The sequence below is a fragment of the Aulonocara sp. 'chitande type north' Nkhata Bay genome, linkage group LG1, assembly GCF_057382095.1.
Source record: "Aulonocara sp. 'chitande type north' Nkhata Bay isolate Kocher_YH1m ecotype deep benthic linkage group LG1, A_spYH_male_GT1.1, whole genome shotgun sequence".
NCBI lineage: Eukaryota > Metazoa > Chordata > Actinopteri > Cichliformes > Cichlidae > Aulonocara > Aulonocara sp. 'chitande type north' Nkhata Bay.
The window spans coordinates 32138036-32163687 of NC_141344.1; the positions used below are offsets into that span (position 1 = coordinate 32138036).

Consider the following 25652-nt stretch of genomic DNA (forward strand, 5'->3'; position numbering starts at 1 on the left):
TTCAGTGATTCCCTTATTTGCAAAAACACATTATATCATTTTCTTATTGCCGCTGTAGCTTTTATGGTAAATTCAACTATTTAACATGCTCATGCATAAACCCCAGAGCCCACAAAGCCTTGGTGCATGTGTTTACAAGCTTACAGCACAGCGGTTTTGTGTTTCTACGCAGTATTCACACAGTTTGTGAATTAAATATGCAGGGTTAAAAAGCATCAGCTCATCACTTTGCAACAAGCCCTCAGAGACAGAGTCCTGCACTACTGTTGGTATTTTGGCCAAAATGTGAACTGTAGATCATCTAACACCTAGAAGAACACCTAAAGAAAAGAAGGTCAGTGACACTCATTACAAAAGTGAAAATCGCAAAACAGTGTGGGAAAGAAAATCCCGATCATCACACCGGTTTAAAAGCTAATCTTTGGACTCACTGCTCGCTGAAGGGTTATCCTAAAACAGCATCTGTCCAATCGGCAACCAAAGGCATAGCAGACCTGTACTTACACACATAGCAAACGGTGCTTCTTGTAGAAACAGCTTGAAAGGTGGTCTTTTTTCAGGTTTACCAAAAATAAAAGCACCAGAACAAAAGTGTACTATGGCAACACTGGTTGGTCCTCATAGTGCAGAAAAAGCTGTTTCTTTAGTAACACTGAAAGTGAAAGAATACTGTTCACAAGGTATCCAGGCTTCCAAGCTGCTGTTATGTTCATGGATGTTGACTTTTTGCCAGGAACCTGCAGCTTTGGCCTCAGTCTTTTAGCACAGCATTGTGCATACAGACATCCAACCATGTCAACACCCCAATTTTACTGGGTTAACAAATTCAGTTAGCTAAAGACCCTATTAAATTAAACAGCTAGCCGACTGTAGCAAATCAAGTCTACCATCAAGGCACTAAACATCCTGACAGTTATTGTCCTCCATTTGAAATAAAGAACCTATTTTTTTCTCTGCAAAAATATTAGTTTCAACTGTGCAATCTGCCACAGTTATCACTGTTAACTTAAGGTAACTTAAGGTAAAGCTTGAAAGATGTAGCAGTATTAAGGGTGGGGTTTAAGCAAATGGCCACTGGTTTATCCCTACCCTCCTTAGGGAACCGGCCAGTCTGCCAGGCAACACCACAGACAGACACTAATGCAACTGCAAGCTAAAGGAAAGCAATGGCAACATTTTTTCCTATGAAATTAATGTGCTGCCAACAGACGGTACTACAGCCAAGTAGCTTATACAGTAACTTTGTGTCCTGCACCCCTTTAGAAGGATATTGCATTTATACAGATATTAATTTGTGTAGCAGAATCCTCCACACACACATCTCTCTGTGAGCAACACAGTTCTTCTGCTAGGAGACAAGAATTCATAGCAGCATTGAATAGAAATGCAGATGTCATCAATCAGCTGTCCAATCTTTTTTTTAAGTGGCCATAGTGGATGTCACACTGATCAAACTATAAAAAAAAATGAAATTCATTCACCCTCCCTCCATGTCTGGTGGCTCTTATCCCAGATGTCATCCAAATTTCTTCAGCACCACCTTTCATTTGGTTTTATTTCTTATGTGGGACATAAGTCATTTCTTTTAGATTAGCTGCTAGTTGGCAAAATGAGCCATAAATTTATTTTATGTTGTATTGGTGCGGAGTGCGTCGCCTTTTCCAACTGTCTAAATAATTCTCTCTCCCTTCCGTATGCTTTATTGTACGGCCGAGATGTACCACCGTTGGCTGTCTACAGCTCCGTGTACTGCTGTTTGTCTAACAGATTTAAAGCAAAAGGGAGGTTGAGGCTCTGTTTTGAATCCACCGGCTGGCTAGGGTGGTGTCCTTGTGTGTGCGTGGGCTCTCTTGGGTAATTTGCCTGCTTCCCACAGTCCAAAAACATGTTAGGGTTAACTGGTTGTTCTAAATCGGCCATAGGTGTGAATGTGAGTGCGAATCTCTGTGTTAGCACTTGCGACCTGTTCAGGATGTACAGTGACAGCTAGGATGGGCTCCAGCCTGACCCGAACAGAAAATTCAAGTATTTGAATGGAAACTATATCCTTTTCATACAGAATCAATGTATACAATAAATCATAAGTCTCCTTTTCTAACACTTACAGCATTTGTCACACGGTTCATTCAGTAGGAGCCCTTCATGTCCACCACCACTCCACTAAATCCTGAGCCTTCTAATCTCCCGTAAACACTCCCTGACTGTGGAGCCTCCTTGGCACTGCCAGCATGTGTGTGCCAGCTCCATATACCCATTAGCACCGTTAAGCCGCTGCTTCTTACCCCCAACTCTCAGTGCTCACAGCAAAGGTGAGTTTGTCTGATGATTACCTCACTTTGCATTGTGGGTGGCAATAATCCTCGACTTTGGCAAGGAATCCTGAAAACAGAAACTTATCCATCCCTATCCTCAAAAGTCTTAAGTTGCCTGTCATTACAGGAGAGATTTGCATATACTGCTAAAAATGAACTCCTATGTCCCTGTATTTTCCCCCTCCTCCCCTTCATAACCAAAGCCTTCCTTTCCCCCCTTATTTTCATCCATATTTTTAAATATATATATTAACACTTCTCCCTCTCCAGCCTCCTCTTCTGTCACTACTACTCTGAATTTCTGCCTCTCACGCACCACCCTGTAATTCAGTTAACCAGATCATTCCGATCGTTCCATAAATAGGAAAAGTACGGTAAACAAAAATCAAAAGGAGATGGTGCCAGTGCGATCAGAGAACATTTCTCTCCATTTCTTTTCAACTCCCCTCGCTGCCTGTGCTCTGAGCCTCTCATTCTCCCAGAGCACTGCAGCTCCTCCTTCCACCTCTCTCATCAGCTGCCCCTCCCTCTTCCTCTCTGTCTCTGCTAGGTGCAGCATGTATGTGAGCGTGTGTGAGCCAGCAGAGCTGCCTGTGTGTTTACATGTCAGCCTATCAGTGCTGCCGGATTTAGCGCATCTGGAGAGGACGGAGGCATTTTCTCAAATGCCCCTCAGACAAGGGATTCACATCTCGGCATATATCCCTCTTTGCCATTTGAATCTAGCCTGTCTTGAATCCTGCATCCCTGTCTCCATGCTTTTGGAGGCATTTTGAATTTCCTTGGCAACATGGAGCTGCCTGAATTAGAATTCTCTGCATGACAGTCCTGGTAAGTACTCTGTCTCTATGGTGGGCTTTGAGCACTGAGTCATTGGATCAGATTTATTATGGTGCAGTGGTGGGGCCAGAGGATCGCCAGGGAGCAAATTAATGTCAAGAATAAAACTGTGTATCATATGCAAATGTGGCGGGGGATATAAAGAATAAGAATTTTACTCTTAGGAGAACTCCAATTGTTATTTGTGCTTTGTCATTCAGATGGATTTCATTTTGCTGTTTTTCTGTTCAATCTGGGTTTGTACTGAGGGAACACACACACATATGGTGTGTGCTTATAACATCTCACTGTTCAATATGAAGCTCAGATATCTCCCATGGTGTGTGTATATGAATGTGTAGTGCACACTGAACACATTATACTCTGAGAGTTTGGATGGATCCATAAAAAAACAAAACCCCAAATCCAACTCATATATCCTGGCTTCCTGGCTCTTTAGAGCCCAAATAAAGGTGTGAATCTGAGCAATAGAGTGTGTGTTGTGCTCTGCCAGGTTGGTTTCTTGCTGCTTCCTAGTCTGCTCATTTGCATTCGTGTTCCTTCAAATGCCAATAAACTCATCCAGACTGACACTTACACATTCTCGGCAGCAGTTTGCTGTTGGCCATTTCCAGTGGCAAAAGAGGGATCCTATGCAGGTGCTTGATTTGCCACAGGTTACATTCAGCAGATGGATGGCGGGCAGTGTTGATGGAGAGGGTGGGCGTGGGATATGTGTGTGTGTGTGTGTGTGTGTGTGGGGGGGGGGGGGGGGGGTGACTTTGTTTGATTATTTATGCAGGTCAAATGAACGATCGCTCAGTTTTTATTTTTATTGCCTGTTATATTTGCATCTTCGTAATCATGGCTGCAACGCTTCAGCAGGCAGACAGCAATGGTATGGGTGGGGGGGGGGACTCTTCCTCTCTGTTCTCAACAGTGCTAACAACCTCTCCAAGCCACAGACCCCCGACAATCTCTGAGTGATGGGCTGATAGGCTCTGCTCTTCACGTCAACATTTTATGAGCTAGACAAAGCTTTTAATTGGGTCCCTGTAATCAGGTTAGAGTGGCTGATTTGACTCTCTACTTTTGAGGTTGGGGGTGGGGGTTGATATTTATGCTTGTCACTGTGTGCACGTCCGCAGCTTCAAAGTATTCAAGCCTAATTTGATGAAGTGAAATAAGCGAGGCACGTTTAGGACTGAGATGTCTGATTATAGCTGGTGAACAGCTGGGTGATTGAATCTGTCACTGCTATTGTTCACACAGTTATTCAGCAATCCACGCCACATATTGTCAGTATCAGCTTGTTTTGTTTGCCAGAGTATGTAACTCTGTGTGACTGTGCTGTGAAATACACAGATTGCGTATCATATACGTTTACATTCTATCTGTATAGCAACACTTTAGTATTGTCCTGGATTCCAGTGAAATTAACAGTGATTGACAAATTTGCACATTTCAGAACTTTTTTGTAATACCTCAGTGCCTAAATTGTGAAGCCCAGATATGAAACAGCTGTAACTGTTAACTCTGTAGGCACCTGCGTGTGTCAGACTTGCTATTCAAACCATCTGAGTAATGGCCCAGGCTTTAATGAGAGACTCAATATTTCAGCCATAAAAAAATGGTAACACGACAAACCAGTGGAAGCCAGTCGCACTGAAATAATGTGTGGTTCATTTCATATTAGATGCTAGCTAAGCATCCAAAGCAACAGTTAAAGCAGAAAACAATTAGCTGCTTCCTTCGCTTTAGGAGTCTAAAAAGATAAGGCACCAGAAAGACATTTCCAGACAGTTTCCTTACTAAGTGAAAAAAAAGCTTTTATTTACTAGGATGGTGAAAATGGAAGGACTATGACGTGACTAAGAAAACAATACGACTGCAGGCAAACCTCTTTGTAACTAAATAATAAGGATTTGATGGTTGCAAGGGATAATAATGTGACACCAATCCTCAAATCAGTAACTATTTTAAGCATTGTTTACAGTGTAGCTGCCATTAACAGGTTGTATTGATCAGATCAGTCATTTCATTTAGTTGTTCATATTAACTGTAAACTACATTCCTGTCTCTGAGCGTTAAAGGCAGCGACAGAGTACCTGACAGACGTATGCATGCATATGACTTAATAGGTGAAAAGACACATAGGCTCTGAGATGCTCATCGCTCTATCACAGCCACAGGGAACTTGGACTTACTGAGCAGGGTACATTCAGTAGATATTTAAAATTATTGGTATGAGATCAAAAAATGTGGATAGAATTTTTGGATCTTCTTCTCAAACTTGCAATGTTACTCTGTGTATCAATACATGCACAGAATTGTTATAATTAAAACATGATGCATGCACAAAGAGGACTCTAAACTTGCTTTATGGTGACATCTCAATAAAAACACAATAAAGTGCTACCAAGAAACAATGCTTCTAAAATTCTCCAGCATTATCTCATTTACTTCTGGCAAAATAGCTGGCCGGATTCCTTTCAGGGGCGATGTTTTAGTGCGTGAATGAAGCACTACCACACTGGTCATGCAGAAGGGTGGATAGAGTAGATGGTGGAATCCAACACCTTGACTCCAGGGACCACGGTTTTGATTAGTTTTAGCCAACAAAGGCACTTTGGTTGCAGTGAAGTCAGAGGCAAACAAGCCAAAATAATCATTTAGACCTACAAGTTGGCATATTTTATTGGTAATATGTATAAATGTTTTCAGGGGAACATGTTACTGATCTGCAGCACCTCCTTAAAATTATGATCTCATACAAGTACACAGCTTCAAGGGAGAGATATCTTATGTTTGTTTGCGATCCACAACAAATACATGTGTAATGAGCATATTTTCTTCTTTTCCGACTATTTCTCCTTCCCAGGCAGCTACTGATATATTAGATTGGGCAGTACTGGCTACCCTTACAACCCCTAAAATTGCCTTAATAAAGACAAGAGCAGCACACATGCTACAATCTGCTCCATTCCAAACAAAATATAACCCAATAAGCACAATCAAAGAGACTCTGCTTTTTCACACTGCTTTGTTCCACGTTATCACATGTTTAATAATCTGTGATGTAGTCATGTGTATATAATCCTGAAAACAGCTATTTTTCTGACAGTAAGATCAAGAGCAGATCATCAAAGCTAAGCTGTTTGTTGTGTAGTGAATTTACAGTTTTCCCCATTTCAAATAAAATACTAAAGAAGCTGAGAAAACATATGTAGGATAAAGTTACAATTAAGCTATATTTGCAAGCACATTCAAAAGGGACCATTATGATTAAGTGAATGCCACAAATGGCCTCACACTTCGTGAATGGTTACATTTTTATTTAAAGCCTCTGTATGGTCACTGATGCCTCATTTCTTTCTGATCTTTGATACTGGGTTCAAACGAAAGCCTGTTTCACTACAGCTAAAATCAGGGCACTCCTCCACATAACAGTTCATTTGTGATGTCCCAGAAAACAGCCAGAAAACATCTAGGGTGTTACTATTAAAACATTTTCTAAAGCAAGATCCGTGGTGAATGAAGATGCTGCTGCATAATGAGCACCATCAGCTACACTGAAAACGAAACTGCAGAAGTGATTGGGGTGAAGACTGTCAGACTACGTGTTTATACAGTGTCTGCTGGATGGAGAGGTGACAGACAAAGGCAGATCTCTCACAGGATAGTCAAATTTGCGTTCTACAAATATATTCAGAAGGTCACAGTTCTGCTGCTCTGCAGCAGCCTTCTTCATTTAAATTTGATAATAACAGCTTTATGCAAAATATGAGCCAGTCAGGGGCCAGTAGGATGGAGAACGGAGGTTGTTTCATCTTCTTGCATATTGGCAGCCTCAAGCCCAAGTATAACATGGCTTACAACGATATGAAGTCGGAATTAATGGAATTGATCACAGAGAAAATCAGTTGTCTTTTTTCCTACATTGTAAACAGGACAGTGGATTACTGATCTATATTTCTGTAATCTTAGAATTGTAAGGACTAGGGCAGTGAACAGATAAGCCTCTGGAATCTTAAGGCACTCTAACTTCATATTTGTACTGTATCCACTTGCCCAAGTGATTTTGTGAGAAAATCTCTCAAAATCTCTCATTGTGCCTTCTATGATGGCCTATAAGAGGCTTGTCTGCTGTAAAATGCCTTTAGCATGGCACCTAGCCCTTTCTTTTCAGTTTCATCCCAAACATCTTATATTCCCAAATGGTGGGTAGGGGATAAAGGTTTGTGTAATTTCGAGCTCATGCTACTTGACTTTCAGGATGAATGGGTGTTAATGAAGAAAGAACCTCTTTTGTAGTACTACTGTTAGACTGCCGCTGAACCAAGAAACCCATCTGCATGGCAATACCATGTAATAGGTTAAGTATATTGTAGATTTCTTTCCTGGAAAGGATCTTTTTTTAAAGTCAGCCTTCGCTGTGGATCTCGCTGATTTTGCTATTAAGCCAGAAAAAGTCAAACAAGATGTGATTAGCTCTTAACGTTATTAAATAATCAGTTGTGAGACCAAAAATGAAATTAGCAATTAAAATAATGTGATAAAAAATATAAGGAAAATGTCTTTAAGTAGCAAATTAAATCTCTCTTAAATGACATTTTCCATATTAGCACAAAATCAAATGACACTGTAAAATGAGAACGAACAGCGCTGTATGCAGCTTTCATTCTCTTTCAGTTAATTGTATTGGTTCATCAGCCTGTCTGCCTGTGTCCCTCTGGCTCTCACTGGCCTGCCCATAAAGCTGTAGGCAGCTGTTCACAGCTCTAAAGCTTCTAGCACAGAAGTTCCCACACACTGATTTTAAGGTACCTGACCAGAGTATCATTTGGAGAGTAGAGTGCTAGGTAAAGCCAGTCAGACATATAGGTACCCAAAGACACTTATTAAAAAAGGGCAAGCCAACTCCAGAATGAAGGTACGTAATGGACCATTTAGAAGTAAAGAATCCAGATGCATACAGAATGAGTAAGTAACCATGGGTCAGCCTTGGGCAATGTGGTATTGGCTCACATTACTCATAGGAACACCAAAGTACTTGAAGGCTCTTGAGCTATGACTTTTTGTTTTCAAGTCTACTTTCTGAATCCAATGGCTGCTTCAGACAGCAGCTGTATTTATAACTGACCGTAAACTAGCAATTCTGCAAAACAGTTTTTTTGTTTTGTTTTGTTTTGTTTTTCCAACAAAGCAAAATTCAAATCAACCCCTCTAGCAATTGCAGTGTTGGAAGTTAATATATTACATTTCCGCCTGTTCTCATGGATATGGAGAAATGAGCTGTTACGTTTTTTGGTGTGCATGATTTTGTAAACAATCCATTTCAAAAGGAAACATTTCGCGACAGGACCATCAACACAGCATCATGAGTCAACATGCCAACCAAAAATACAAAGTTTTACAAAATGTGACAATTGCTGTATTTTAAGCCCTATTTTATTCTAAAACTAACCAAATGGTAATTTTTGATGTCTAACACTAACAACATGTGAAATGTTTGATTTGAACTTGGATTGTCTAAAGTCAAGAAAACTTGCTCCTCTATCATCAGCCTTCAGCATGCAAATCCATATTTTTTCATGTCTTGTAATCAGTACACACTGCATGACGGTGGACTCATGAAAAATCATTTTTAAGGACACAATATAATGTAGGAAAATCAATAGATTAAAGGAACTCACAAACTGCTGTGAGACTAGGGTGTACAATAACAGTTGATTACAATTCTGTGTATTTATGATTGCCATCCCGATCTCATGTTTTATGTCTTTAATCAGCTATTTCAAATGAAATTCTAAATCTATATCATGTGTTTCAGCCAAGTCATTTTTTCCATAACCGATCATGACCCAGTTATTTTTAGTTTTCCTATAAACAGCCCTGCTCCCTTCTTGTACACACTCTAGTGTAGGAGTTTAACATTTTGGGAAATGTCTAATGGTAATATTTAAAAGCAAAGTCTGACACCACTGTTGCAATATCAGTCAGATTAATGCAAACCTTGAGGTTAACAGAAACCAAGACAGTAAAATTTAAGCTTTTATTCACACATACCTCAAATAAAAGTCATGCTTGAATAAAAGCATGAAAAAAAGCTTTTATTCAAGCATGACTGACACCCACATGTTTCAGCAGGAGTCTTCTTCAGGGTGTGACATGTAGGTGGAGGTTCAGAACTGAGCGCTTTAGATTTCCCTTTTTGCACATACCTCCAAGCCTGGACTCCAAACAGTAGCTCCTAAATGAAAATAAACAGAACTGAACTCTAATCATTAGTGCTTGTTACACTGTGATGTGTCAAAATGTGGTGTGTGGGGGGCTCAATTCATGTAATTTCATGGGTTCAAATCGGCATTAAGCCGAAAGTGGTTTTATATAAAAATTACCTGACTTGATTCATTATCAAGAAAATACTGGTACCAGTAGACAAAATAGTCTTTATCCGTGGGTGTTTAGCATAAAGAAAGGGTCCACTGAATAGGGTTCACTAAGATCAAAAGTGATAAGGTTAGTCTCGTCCACTGACCACACAGGAGATGACAGAGGCCTTATAGATGATTACTTCCAGACCTGCAGTGTAGTGGATGAACATTTGCAACAATGCAATTTATGCAAACTTGCTGCTGGCCATAACCCTTGGGGTGCCTTTGAGCATAGTGGTGGTCCTGATGAGGTGCTTCAAGGGGCATCCCTTGAAGCAGTAAAGCATACATGATCAAAAGCACGACGCATCAAAGTGAGCACTGTTAAAAGACTGCATGAATTATTGGTTTATTGTGCTGCAAATGGAAAGGTAAATGTTTGCTTTTAGTTTTAGGCTCTCATACTATGTCTGATTTGAGCCAAGTGATGACACAAACAGGATTTAGAAGTGCGCATGTATTAAATATATATTTATTGGCTTGCGACCACCACTACAAGCCACGGTCTGGATAAATTCTGTGTTGGTCAGAGTGTAGTAAAGGTACCCCACAATAGACAGAGTTGGATGGAAAGCCTAGACATCGTTATTTTCTGTTCTATTAGGCACAGTTGCCGGTAGAGAACATGCTGCTGTGATCGCTTTATGTCCCTTGCCATCTTTAAGGCCATTAATCTATAGTGTCACCTGTCAAACTGAAAATTACGGTATTCGTCATGAATGCTTAAGTGTCAGTCCCTGCTCGAATTTGCTGGAGAAACACATTTAGGTTTTAGACTAGTATCAAGGACCCAGAATATCCAAAATTCCACGAAAGTACTCCACGAAACCAGAGAAAAAGTTCCAGGTGTTACTGTCATGGATTTTGCAGTTGTTTGAGTTCTTATTACTTGTTATGATGGATTATGGGGTAGATATGGAGTGTAGGTCCCTTTGGAACTTTAAAGTATCACTGCAAGGACTTTTTGTCTCGGGTTTAGCAAGCCGTGGGTGATTTACTGTGCATTACAAAGACATAAAATTGGCTCAGGTTAATACATACTCTAAATACACTTTACTTTTTGCATGAACCATTGCCTGGAAAAGTTTTGTGCATTTTGATGTCATGCTCAGTGATCACTTTAATTACCTAAACTCCTGGGACAGTCTTTTACCAAAATTTAGCACAGGGGTGAACGTCTTCATTGAAGCAACTTCCGAGGCAAAAATGCCTTTCTGCATGAAAATCTGAGACTGAGAGTACACTTCTGTCAAATATAGAAAGCTCGAGTTTGCTGACCTAGGTGTGTTTCTGCATGTCAACAAGGGTAGTTCCCATGCACTGAACTATTTTGTCGTTCTTTAAGCATTTTTTCCTGGCATGGTGGATAATCAGGCTATGCAGTTTCTTTTTAGGTTTGCAGGGAGTGTTACCTTTGACTTTCTGTGGGGGATTTGTTTTCACAGGATATCTCGTATCTGACTCCTTCTGGAGGATGCTGATTATTTGGCAACATTTACTCTAAAATACTTTTGAGATGTTTATGCTCACCCAGCAAGTATTTCTTCTAATATTATTGCTGGTCAATGAATATCATGTCAGGCTCAGTGCTATCAGCGTATGCTTCCATTTAAACATTCCCATGCTAATCATGAATCACTGAACTTTGGGCTATGTGTAAACTGATTAATTACAATTAATTGTAATTCATTTTGATTTTGTTATTCAATTAATGACAGAAGAACCTTTGGTCTCGATAATTAAAGTATGCAACAGAACACAGAAGGTATCACAAACTGAACTGCAGGTGAAGTTCACAATCGTAAAATACGTCTCTGGATAGTCTAAAAGACATGTCTGCTTTTATCTCCCACAAACACTTCACTTCCACGTAGCCCATAAGCTTATCTTATTTATTTGATTTTTGGTGTCTAAATGTTTGCTTTCAATTTATTGTCAGTTGAACACAAACGCGCCAGTGGAGGCAATCTTTATTTCTTAATCCTATGTGTTTATTTTATTGCTTCTGAGCTGTAGCTTTTTCCTTTTATTCTTGCTGTTCTTTAAACAATTGCAGAATAGCAAAAGTTGTTTGGGATATGTTTGCCACTAAACAAGTTATATATAAAAAGGATGCTAATAAGCAGATTGTTCACAGCAGTAATAAGCAGAATCAAAGCTACAGGTCACCCAACAGTAAAACACTGTTAAGAACACGCACTGAAAAATGAGAGCTGAACAAGATAAATTATGTTTAATTTTAAAATAAACAAAAGTCTTTATTTGGCTTAACTAAATACAGTTTTACATGAGTATGGTTTGAATAAAAGTATATCAAACTTTCACAGAAGAGGACATTAACTCTAATTTAATCACAGTTTCAAACACTTCTACAAAAATGGATCAATAAACAGCACTTCTCTGCTATGTTGAAAATATAGACACGTCATCCGTGTCCATAATGCAGGTGCATCAATAAGTGCAAAAAGCAAAATCATCTATTATATTAAGGAATATAGTCTACAAACTCAAGCTGGTGATTCAAGATGGCAGAAAAAAAAGAAAGAAACTCGAGCAGTCCAAGACTGCAAACAGATCTTTCTTATAAGCGTATCCTTATGGATAAGTTAAGATAGCAGCGAGCTAGAGATAGCTAACCACCACCAAACCTGCATCCAGGTTAGTTAGAGATATTTTGTTGAGAATATACATACACAGACACACACACTCAGAGCCACTATCCAGGATGAAACGACAAAAATCCATGAGTACATCAGTAAGATGGCAACAACTGATCATGTGCTTAGTATCTCAGGCAGCAGAAACCTGAGAAAGAAGAGGAGCAAAAAGAGGAACCATCATGCAAGGAGAGGCCCCTACACAGCATGTACCAGTGGCAGATAGAAGAAGTGGCTGTTGTTAAAAATCCTACCAATAACACTGTCAGTCTGCCCCAGGGCAGCTGTGGCTACAACTGTAGCCTCCACCAGTGTGTGAATGTGAGAGTGACTGAATAGTGGAATTGTAAAGCGCTTTGAGGGCCCCGAAAAGCACTATATAAATGCAATCCATTATTATTATCATTATTATTAATAATACCAAAGTTAAACTGAAAGACATCAGAGAGGCACCGATTATGCATCCCAATATGGCAAAATGTCTCTCTAAAATGTGAAATGTACACAAATGCAGAAGTTGCAGTAAGCTGAAGTAACAACTGAGGGAGATATTTTATTTCAAGCCAACATAAGATATTTTGGGATAGCGTTTGAACAGACATTACTAACACATTTACATGTATATACATATTAGCCAACCAGCTTAATCGTTTCTGGCGATTAAGGACGCTGGAATGTACTGTCTTTGTGGCTGTAAATATATTATCTCCCCCGATATCATATTCTGCATTCGTGTCCGTTTCACATTTTTAAGAGGCAAACTGTGAAATGGACATGGTGGACTGGCATGTCCATTACATAGTTTGCCGTGATACTGGGACAGAAGCATCATGGAAGCACAGAAACAAGCTCTAGGCACAAGAACGATAGCGGCTGTGGTCTACCACACCAACCTAATCTCAGGTGTAGGCTGTGCAAAAATGATCCTGAGACTATCCAGCATAAAACAGCAGGGTTTAAGGTGCTAGCAGGCCGGGCATAGATGGAACACCATGACCAAGTGGTTGGCATAGTATACAGGAAGATCTGTGCCGAGTATGCCCTGGAAGTCCTAGGCCTCCTAGGGTGGTTGAGCATGATCGAGCTAAGAGTTTGTGGGACTTCCAAATAGAGACAAACTGACCGGACATAGTAGTGCTGAACAAGCAGAGGAAGAAGGCTGTAGTGATAGATGCAGCTCCAGAAGAGTGCAGTCCTAGGAACAGCAAAGACACTCCACAGGATCCTCAAGCTCTCGTTGAAGACCCAAGCTTATATACTTAAGGATTAGAAACATGGAAACAAACTAGCAAATCTAGCCAAATACATTGATGCTACAACTGACAGTATTTTACCCACCTCTAAAGAAGAAAAAAAGTAGAACAGGTTTAATAACCGTTCTATTTAAAACACTGAAGCATCCTTTCAATGTAAATACTACAACAGACCTTCTAACATTATGCCACACAATAGGTACTTAACAATAACTAAAAACAGCTAAAGGGCATGTATGCACTGATGCATATAGGTCATTTGTCTGTATGCTACTTGGAGACATTCAGTGACCCATTAGCAGTGCACACATTTCTCTCAGTTTTCCCTATATCAAACCACACAGCACCACAAGAGAGGAGATGCAGCGATTCAAGGCAACAAGAGACTAATGGTGAGCCCAGACATGCTTTTGAGAGAAGACTGTGACAGGGTGAGAGGTCCGCAGAGAAAAATGCAAGCAGTCATAAAAGGGCAGAAGAGAAAAGGCTTGTCCACTCATATTCTCCTCCTACACAATGCTTTCAAAAAAAGAATGGAAATAATCAGGGTCACGACAAAGACTATGTGAAATAGTAGATCAAGCGATAAAATTCTCTCAAAGGAGAGAGCATTTTTTTAAAGCTCACGCTAACATGTAAAGACTATAAACTACAAACAAGGATTGCAGATGAGAGTTTATTTCCCAGCTTTTGTTTCCAGAGTTCCAGCTCAAGGTCAAAACGAGGTGGTGATACAGTGAGTAGATATGGACTGTAAGGCCAGATTACACAGATAGTACCCTTGCCCTTACTACACGCTGAATCATAAATTATGCATGATACTCTGGTTAAAAAGTAAGAAAAAAAAAACACGGCTGCATTCAAGCTTGCTTGTTTTCGATCAGCAGCGACATCGGCATACCTCATCTTCATTCATATTCTCGACAAGATTAAACTCATATTTGGAGCCAAACAGATAATCGCGTTATGTCTTGATAATATTTCACTACAATCTGAGGTTTAGAAATTGACACAGTGGATCAAAGTTAAACATGTGCTTACATTATAAATGGGATTTGGGGGTTTAAATGCAGTGCACTGTAGCTTGTCCATATTAAAACATATTTTGCCAACGTTTTGTAAGAGGCTACGTGCAGTCAATTTGTAAATGCAAGTAATAAGTGTCCATTCTGTCTAGAGATTAACCTATTTTCATTTCATTTATTTATTTATTACTTACAGCTGTTACCAATATCAGTTTTTAGTAATTAAGACTAATAACTGATGTTTTTACTGCAAAATATTACAGTCTTGTCAAAATGTTGAATAACAGAAAGCCCAAATTAATTCATTTTGACTTTATAGCAGAAACGAGACTAATAATGATTACTTCAGCTGGATATGTGCATGCTGTGCTAACCTGAAGAAGTGTCACTTTCAGCAAATTGCCACTCCTTATGTCCTTTTGTCTGTGCTTTTCTATGTTTTCTTCAAATATTTAGTCAGTTTATCAGCGATTTTAGCTGTGAATGATCATGTATGTTTAAAGCTTGCAAAATTCACATGATGGAACATGTAATGGAAGCGGTTATGTTAATTGATTTGTTCCGTGTCTCTTCCTAAATGACTAAACTATGGCAGAAGAAACGTGAGACTTCCAGTATAGAAGGCTTATCTCTTCTTATCTAGTGGAAACATTTGTTTTTCTTCTTGATCATTTACTGTTCTGACGCTTGTATTGCTCATTAACCACCATGTTTTAAAACAGCGGTCCCCAACCGTTTTTGCCCTACGGGCTGGTTTATGTCTGACAATATTTTCACGGACCAGCCTTTAAGGTGTCGCAGATAAATACAACAAAATAAAATCAGTACTGGTACCAAAATAAGGAAGATTTATTCATAACACATGGGAAGAGACCAAGGGAAACTGAGTTGACGATAAAAGATAATAATGATAAAAACTGATAAAAACCCTGACAACCATAACTTTCACACCCGAGCCTTAACTCTCATGGCCCGGTACCAAACGACTCATGGAGCCGGGCGATCGTGGCTCAAGAGTTGGGAGTTCGCTTGTAATCGTAAGGTTGCTGGTTCGAGCCCCGGCTTGGACAGTTTCGGTCGTTGTGTCCTTGGGCAAGACACTTCATCCGTTGCCTACTGGTGGTGGTCAGAGGGCCCGGTGACGCCAGTGTCTGGCAGCTTCGCCTCTGTCAGTGCGCCCCAGGGTGGCTGTGGCTACAATGTAGCTTGCCATCACCAGTGTGTGAATGGGTGGATGACTGGTTGTGTATGGAGCTTTGGGACTAGTAAAGCGCTATACAAATACAGGCCATTTACCATTTACAGGTCTGTGGCCCGGGGGTTGGGGACCGCTGTTTTAAACTAATTGTTGCACTGTTTTTGGCTAATAATTCTAGAAAAGCATGTTTATCTAAGGGATATCTTGTGCTAGCGTAGCAGCTAGCATAAGCATAGCATATAATATTCCATTATCTGCTTGTGTAGCCCACAAAAATAACAGAATTCCAGTGTGTTGTGCTTCTTGTTCAGTTTGTTTTAGATGCCACCTAGAAAAAAACACACAAAAATAATACCACTCTTCATTCAATACTGCAACAACTCAAGTCTAAAAGCACAGATAACATCGTGCATATCTTTGTCATATCAGTGATCAAAATAACAGTATTTGATGCCCTGAGATGAGAATGCACTGCTATACCTGACATCTGCATCGCTATACTTGTTGGCTACGTACATTTGTGAAGCCTACCTTCACTCGCTCTAGTCTGTGCTCTTTGCCCTTAGCCATCTGTAGTGAAAGGCTATTATTTGGGATTCGTAACCAATCAAACAGAACACAGAGTGGTGACTGCAGAAAGAGGCGACTGCACGAAAGCCACTTTAAACGAATTCACTTTATCAAGAATAGTTTTTTAACAGCATAATAGTGGGAAAAAAATATGAATATCAGATCTGATAATTGGATGACCTCTATTTCTGACAGCATGTTTTTTCCCTCTTTTTTTTCTTTCTTTTTTTACAAATCCCCATACATGCTGGACTGGCGCCCATAGCGTCTGACATAAGCAGCCAGCAGAATGAACAATTCTGGAGGAAGTGAAAATGGAGGCTGCAATTATTTTCCCATTGGAACTACTCAGACCACAATCCAAGCCGCCTCAGATCCATGATTTTAATTAAATAAGAGGTGCAATTTGTATTGCTACGCTGAAAAAAGAGCTTCAATAAAAAGTTGAATTTTTTTTTTTTTTTTAAACTGTTACTGCCTGTTAAGCTAGTCGGGCAGGTCCCAAAATTCACTGCACAGAAAATCTGAAGCATTTTCATATTACATTGTTCTGTGGTAAGAACAGGATCTGGAACGCTTATTCATCTTCCACATCTTATGACAACATGATGAATATTAAGACACAGACTATTAACCTCTCATAATGAACTATCATACTTTTGAGAAGGAAAAAACCTCACAAAGATATTTCTCTTTAATCATTTGATAATCATGTGAAATTTTATTTCCTACTTCAAATGTATTAGAGTATACTACTACTTTAGGCACTTAGATGCTTTTTCTTCCCCATTCAAATATAAGGGATTAATTATCAACCAAAACAGAGGTGAGGCCACCAATGAAATGAAATGACAAAATCACTTTGAATGAGGCTCTTTGAAGATTGTATCCCACAGATAGAGCTGTGACTTAAATTGTGTGATTGATGTGAGAAGTAGAGCTTGAAAGTTTTACCAAGTTAAAGTGCCCCTGAGTCAAAATCAGATAAGGGTTTAAAGTCCTCTGACAATCCTCCTCTCTCTATCTATCACCACTTGGCAGCAATCTCTGTTTTATATCACTTCAAGGTCAACAGCTTAGCAACAGCATGGGATGTTTGGGGGAGCCATTTAAAGATGTACCACAGCATTTTTGTCTGATTTAAAAAAAAATGTGTCTATGTGGAGAGACAACGTGTCACTAATATTTGCAGTAATTGTCTTCGGCGCACTCTGAAGACAGAAGCACAGCAGGATTGTTACACTGTGTGACCAAGCCCTTTTATTGATTGGATAATTCCATTACTTGTGAGGAAAGTCACTATAATGAAATTATACGCAAGGAAAAGGGGGTAGGCGGCTTATATCTTTGTGAAGCTGTGCAGATAAAATCATACAAGTGAAACTGTGATTTCCACTGACTTTGCAAAAAGGAGACAAAATATGCCCCACATAGTGTGAATGGGATTTCAACACTTCCTTTTCTATATAGGAAAACATTTCAGTGTTACTGTGCTTTCTTTATTTTTAATGAAAAGTTGATAATTACTATAAGACAAATGTAAACTTATGCAAATACACATACCTTTTAATTCCTAAAATCCATTCTTCCCCCCCTCCCATGTTTCTACAGGTAAGCAGTAGGATGGTGTTTGGAGAGGCAGGAGGGCACAGCTACTTGGTGGCGTGCTGGCAGCCCATCCTGTTCCTGATGCTGGGCACCGTCCTTTCTGGCTCCACCACTGGTTGCCCTTCCAGATGTGACTGCAACGCTCAGGAGCGTTCAGTCGTGTGCCATCGACGGAGACTAGCAAGTCTTCCTGAGGGCATCCCCACTGAAACAAAGCTGTTAGACCTCAGCAAGAACCGCCTGAAGACCCTGGGGCCTGAGGAGTTCATTAATTATCCTCAGCTGGAGGAACTGCAACTTAACGAAAACGCAATTTCTTCTATTGAGCCTGGGGCTTTTGGCAACCTCATGAACCTTCGGACGCTCGGTTTGCGCAACAATGAGCTAAAGCTTATTCAGCTTGGGGTGTTCACAGGCCTGAACAACCTCACCCAGCTGGATATAAGTGAGAACAAAATTGTCATTCTGCTCGATTATATGTTCCAGGAGTTGTACAACCTGAGGGCTTTGGAAGTTGGTGACAATGACCTGGTTTTTATCTCACCCCGATCATTTCACGGACTCAGCAACCTTGAAAGTCTCAATATTGAGGGATACAATCTGGCCTCAGTGCCCACTGATGCCCTTAGCCATTTGCATAACCTGTTGTCACTTCGATTACGCTATCTCAACGTCACTGTCATAAGGGATTACTCCTTTAAGAGGCTATATCGACTAAGAGTACTGGAGATATCTCACATGCCTTCTCTGGATACCATGACCCCAAAATGCTTGTTCGGACTCAATCTCACTTCACTATCCATCACAAATTGTAATCTTACCGTCATCCCCTACCAAGCTATCAGTCACCTGAGATATCTTCGTTTTCTCAATCTGTCTTTCAATCCCATTCGCACTGTGGAAGGGAACCAGCTGTTCAATCTACAGAAGCTCCAGGCTTTTCATTTGGCTGGTGGAAAATTAGTTGCCATTGAGCCCTACTCCTTCAAAGGCCTCAACCACCTCCGTGTACTCAATGTATCCAGCAATGCCTTGAGCACTCTGGAGGAGTCTGTTTTTCACTCAGTTGGAAACCTGGAGACACTGGCATTGTATGACAACCCACTGGCCTGCGACTGTCGTTTGCTCTGGGTCTTCCGTCGGCGATGGAGGCTAAACTTCAACAGGCAACAGCCCATGTGTGCTTCACCAGAGGTTGTGCAAGGAAAAGAGTTTAAGGATTTTCCAGACATACTCCCTCCTGACTACTTCAACTGCAAAAAATCAAAGATCGAGGATTACAAGGTTCAAGAAAGCCACGTAGACGAAGGAACTACAGTTAATTTTGCTTGCCAGGCCGAGGGTGATCCAGTTCCTGTGATAATGTGGCTGTCCCCGAAAAAGGAATACATCACTACCAAAACGATGAGGTCAAGACTTTCTGTCTCTAATGACGGTACTTTGGAGGTGCGTTACGCCCAAATCCAGGACAATGGCACTTACACGTGCATTGCAAGCAATGCGGCAGGCAACGACACCAAAGCTGCTCACCTTTTTGTGCATAGCTACTCCCCGAATTGGCCCCACCAACCAAACAAGACATTTGCCTTCATTTCCAACCAGCCTAGTGATGAAGGTGCTAATGTGACCCGGGCCACAGTTCCATTTCCATTTGATGTAAAGACACTTATTATTGCAACCACCATGGGATTTATCTCTTTCCTTGGAGTGGTCCTCTTCTGTCTTGTAATATTGTTCCTCTGGAGTAGAGGGAAAGACAATACAAAGTCAAGTATAGAGGCTGAATATGTGCCACGTAAAGAGGAAACAGAGGAGGCCAGCCCAACTGAGGCACCGGTGCAGTTCAACATGAAAATCATGTGAACCTCAAAAGGACATCATGTAAGCTTACAAACTGCAGTCGAGATGCATACTATACTTGCTTCAAATATGTACTCTCTTTATGAGCGATAGAAATTGCACAGCAGAAACGCATCTTGACTATATACCCTAGACTTTTTTCTTTTTTTTTACTTCAGGGACTGAATCTTTCAAAACAAAAAACGTGTTGAATTTGAAATATTCTAATTTCTGTAAATTTGTATTGGCAATACGCAATCAGTATGTTAACATGCACTCATTAATTTTGTGTGTCTAACAAAATTGAGGCAATATTTTAAACAAAGCACATGGACTACAGTTTACAAGATAGAGGGATTACTATCTGGAAGGATTGGGAGATTAGCCTGCAGGTCCTTCTATCAGCAGAAAAAGGACTTGTTGTTAGCATCTTGCTCCTGTTTGTTGATTTCTGCTTTCATGGATAAACAAAGCACAGTAACCCATTATTAGAGCCCAGGTTCTCCTTCTTACAGGGCAAAGTTGAAAGCTGCTTCCTTTTGTCCCATCACTAGCAGCTGACAAGTAAGACGTGGATATTTTTAATTTTAGAGATCCAGAAAAAACAGAAGAAAGTGAGAATAGTTAACACTGCTAAATTTGATAGATAAAGAAGCAAGTCATTTTTACACACAGTAAGTATTAAAAAAATCAGAAGGTCATATCAGGACAAAGACGTTGTAGTTTTACCAGAAAGCACATTTTTATATCCTGTTTCTGTGAAATTTAAACATCATTAAGAATCAGTTGGCAGGTTAGAGACAGAGGAAGTAAGTGTTCTTCACCACCTGCTGTGTGTCAGTGAGCTGTGGCCTTTTAACTATTTTCCAAAATCATTAATTTGTGTTTTGAAGTTTTCCCTGTGTTCTCTGCTATGTTTTTCCTTTTAGAAGCCACGTCTAAACACTTCAAGTGCTAGGCTGCGTCGCAATGAATTGTCACAGACAAGTCATTTTTGTGAACTGGCTCATTTTTACTGTGTCAGAAAGTTTCAATACCTGGTGTGTTTCCTTTACCAGGTGATGGTCAAATTAGAAGTGTGCATGTTAACACACTGAATAAGAAAAATAAGCCACAGTTTGTGCTCCTTTCAGCCAATAAAAGGAAGTTTGTCATTAAATGTATTGACTTGTTGCGGTATACATATTTTTTCCTGTATTTTATTCTTCCTTGTACATTACGCTATGGCACAATATGAATGCTTTTGATGGCTGGGTTTTGAACATATTAAAATCTAAAGAGCAGATTAAATAACCAGTTTTTAATTTAACTAAACTGAAAAAGAAGGGTATTTGACGACTGTCTTCACATTACTCTAATAACAATTTATCATCAAATGTTAAAAAGTTTATTGGTTTACATATTTGGCAGCTTAAGAGTCATGAACATTTGATCCAAGTCCTGAGATTTTATTGTCACCTTAGATATGAAAAGCGGTGGCATTATTAATTTGTTGCCTTAAGTACCCATTTTCCAGCATGCAGCTGAACAATATTCAGTATTTTGGTACAAAATGGAGCTTTATGCCTCATAAGGATTTTACATTGTCTAATTACGTTCACAGTTGACGTCTGCTCTGAAGATAATGTGTTCATTAACTCTTAATATACTTGACTGAACAGATGGACAGATGGAAATTCTATTAAAATAAAGAACATTTTATTCTATGGAGTGTTTATTTTATCCTCATGTACTATGAATGAATTCAAATGAGTTATATCCTATGCTACAAACAATCTTTACAGAGTCTCTGTAGGAGGCACACAGTAGAGCACTTTTAGATAATAGTATATGTAATTGTGCACTGCTAATTAAAAGGCATGCCACAGCAAGATCATGTTTAAAATGGGATACCCTATTAAATTTCTGTCATCCCAGCTCACTCTCTTCAAGCAGACTTTTGCCTTTTTGAACTTCATGCTAAGGTTTACTGTTAGCATGACTATGCGGCAAAGTTCCAAGTCATACGATGCACAGCTACACGAAGCGCACTGAAGAAGTTTACTTTGATCAAAAGTCGCAATTCTAAATGTTAAGCCGGTCATATTTTTTTCTTTGCATAATTTTTGATGATTGATAGTCATCACAACAGATGCCCAAAACAGAAATTTATATGAGTGTCAGTTTGACAGAACAATAAAAAACTCAAAACCTGAAAACATCAAGTTTTGTCCGATCTGATCAAAATGACAACCACTTCAAAGTCCACGAGCATCTTTTGTTTGCTTGTGGAGGGGTTAGTAAAAAAATACAGTGGTTTAAATTGATAATGACATGAAATAAAAATTCCACTCATGTGATGCATCTTCAAAAATTTAAAGAGGGTATGTGCTTTATTCATTTATGATCATAATGATATCCAGGCAGATGGAAAAAGTTCAGACAAAGGTGCTAAAGGTTACTGAGTAGAGTGATACTTTCTGAAGAACTGAGAGTGGTAACAAACTGAACTCTAACTTTCATGGTTAAAAAATACAGATTACGCTTTGCCTTTGTAATGCTGATGAGGATAAAGAAGACTAAGGTTAAAATGAGGCTTTGGCAACACAACCATCAGCCCTGCTTGTTCCCTGTAGTGGCAGTGCTTTCCTTTTATGACATCTATGCATGTCACTGCAGCAGTTCCAGGGCAGTCGGGATTAAAATACTTAATAAGAAAGCATCTCAATAACTTCTCCTTCCATTACCACTTCTGTAAGGAGGGATTACGCTTGAAATAAAAGTGCAGCATTTCCTGAAGGCGCATATTTAAGATGATAATTCTTGTTGATAATCGTTGCCATTCGCACAGCAGTGCATATCATTAATGGGAACGTTACAGTGCTTTAAAAGCCTGTTATGAGATAAAAAATGAACATATATTTTTATGCTGCATCTAATAAGCATTTGACTTGCTTCACGAAACTCAGCAATACCTGTTCGCTATAAGGCAGCAATACTCATAAAAGCAGAAAGGAATTTCAAGGACGCACAAAGCATCCCAAGATACTATAGCTTTATTGAATTCCTCTTGATCTCAGCAGAACCCCCCCCCCCCCCCCCCCAAAGAAAAAAAAACCTCACTGTTCAACACCAGTTTAAAATAGTGTGTCTGTGATGGAGCCCATTTTCTTCATTTCTGATGGGCTGACACCAAAATTGGCCATCTACTATGATTGATGAAGATTTTATTCCACTTTCACAGTCTATTGCAGCTGCACTAGGAACATGACAGCTACTGGAAGCTGTCCAGTAGCTGGTTTGAAAGAGCGTTTAAAGGACAGAATTTTATTTATACCTCAATTTCAAGCAAGAGAAACTTGCAGGCCCGACTTTATAGAATTACAACTCCACTGTGGCTTATAAAGAGACAAGTAGTAAACAGGCAGACATTGCTGGACCAAGTAATCACTGAAACTTAAAATCGACTCACAAATTGTGGAGAAGCAGAGAAAAATGGATGATATGGCTGAGTAAACTGTGAATGAATGATTTAAAGAAAACAGTATTAGGGATGCACCAATCCAGTTCACTACACAAAGTTTTTCCAGTACTGACTGAAATAGCTGCAGCAGGTGGATATAGTCAATGTTATTCTATGCTTATTCTATAAACTGTCAGCGGGGCACTCCTACACTTGATAGAAGCAAAGCTAATATAGCAAGAAGAGAGCAAACAGAAAAGGGTCAACAAAGTGGAGGTATATATCGTGCTTGTTATGTCAAAAAGTTCTGCTTGCTTGCTTGCAATTGTTTGTTAAATTATCGCAACACAAGTGCAAATAGAGGACCAAGCTAGCTGAGAATGATGGGAAAACGGTCTGCTATCTCTCTCGCTCATTGCTGCTTCTCTGTTACTCTCTCACTTTTGAATTTTAGGTTTATCACATGCTGGGAAGCTTTCATTGCACCTGCAGCAACATAATAAGTTGCTCCTCCATCATCTCAATTAACATAATCTACACTTCAGCTGTCGATCATCTGCTGTGCTCCTGGTGTGTGGGGAGGGATATAAATAGGGAAAAAAAAACAGGGTGAAACAGAGAGCAGAGGAAGAGAAGAGGGAGCCTAGCAACTCTCAATGACAGCAAAACAACAAGAAAATCTTTTTTAATAAAAAGTTATTAGTTTACTATTTGAAGCCAGTGTTTAAGTCAAGCCTGATGTGACCTCACACACTAAACAACAGTCATTTCCTCCTCACGGTGATGAATACAGCTAATTAATTTAATACTGGTATTGAATTGGTACTTTGTGTGGTCGTGGTATAAGAATGTGCCGTACTCTGGAAAACAGGTCTAGTGAAATCTCAGAGTTTGTTATCCCTCGGATGAGGGGAAACTCAGAGTCAGTTATCTTAACAGAATGTGACCCTAACCTGGTGTCTCTCAGGTTTTCTTCAGCTAACTCTGACTCAGACTAACTCTGAAAATGTAAAGTTTGGATCTAAATCACCTAAATTATTCTTATTCTTTTTTTCTTTTGGCATCTGAACATCACGGCATACATACTGTCACACACATGTTCCTTGGTCCACTGGATTAAAATGCCATCTCTGCTTTTCATTTACCTCTTGCAATGGTCAATCAAGATATTGGAGCTCCATTCGTTCACACATAACTCTGGGTGAATGTACTCAGAGCTGACTGAACCAACTCTGATCAGCCTTTCTAAATCAAAAAACCCAGTGTGTCTCTGTTATTCCATTCAGAGTTTAAAATCAGCATCAAGTTTGATGAACTCACTTTCTATAACAGGGCTCTGGACTCTAAAAACTGCATGACTGAATGTCAGTTTATCATCAGTAATGTGCAACTTATGTGTATTTATTTTATAATCTTAATAAGTCATCCATATCTGAAGTAAACTCTAGATTAAAATCTAATCATTCTCAACCAACCCGATGTAAAAGTTTAGCGTTATGAAACCCTGTTTCTGGAGAAGTGTTGTGCTCATCGATGAAGGCTGCAGTTATGTAAAAGAAAAAAAAATGTCCCCATTGCTTGTAGGAGAGGAGATTAAGATTAATAACATATTCAACAAAATAACCTAAGGGGAGAAAAGTAAAGCCACTTCACACTGAATAAAAAAGGAAAAATGTACACAGTCACTGACAAAACATTTTAAATTTGACAGGTAAGAAGGGAGTTAAACCTGACGGGTGGTTATGAGCCTCCTAAAAACAAACTGCATTTAAAATAAACCTAAAATCAAGTCATGGTTATAAGGGATCTTTAATTTGTCATTCCTGTATCATTTAATAGTAATACTAATGTCCATTCAGCCTTGTGTCTAATTTCTGTATACAGTTACAATGAGCCATGACATAGTCATTACCTGCCAAATGTTCTGGATAACTCGTCCGAAAATCACAGCAAGTCACGTGGGAACGAGACAGGTGGAAGAACACATGGATACACAGAACAAAGCAAAACGTTCACTGGAACTTAGTAAAAGCTGGACAAAGGATAAAGGAAAGAGAAAACTACGCACACGCTGAGGGCTGATAGGGAACTAGACAGCTGGGGAGTGACCATAGCTAAAAACTATTACCACTGTTCCCTGTAAGCTGCACGCGTGCACAATTGCACACAACTGACATGTTCTCCACACACAGAAAGTCTGCGCTGCGTAAAAAAAAAAAAATCCAACCTGAATTGAAAATAAAATAAACACATAACAATTCATTATGTGCTATTTTGCAATGTGAGTCAGTGAGTGACCGGCGACTGGCTGCTCCAGCCAATGATGCGATTCGCATATGTATTAATGCAGCTAATCGACGTCATTGACAGGCTATGACAGCATCCTTATTCGCCGCAACCGGTGTTTTAGCTAGCAAAATAGTGTGGCCGATTAGGAGTGAAAAATAAGGTGAAATGTAAGTTCTTAATCCGATTTATGCTCATCGAGTGTC

The 25652-nt window shown here is 39.6% G+C and overlaps 1 protein-coding gene across 1 annotated transcript; it reads left to right on the top strand.

Moving 5' to 3' along the window:
• The first annotated feature begins 2873 nt into the window (after positions 1 to 2873).
• Positions 2874 to 21414, top strand: lingo1b (leucine rich repeat and Ig domain containing 1b). Its single transcript, XM_086294085.1, has 2 exons — positions 2874 to 3143; positions 17883 to 21414. The coding sequence occupies exons 1-2, from the start codon at positions 3132 to 3134 to the stop codon at positions 19740 to 19742; spliced, it is 1872 nt and encodes a 623-aa protein (XP_086150211.1). The 5' UTR covers positions 2874 to 3131; the 3' UTR covers positions 19743 to 21414.
• Positions 21415 to 25652: the final 4238 nt, after the last annotated feature.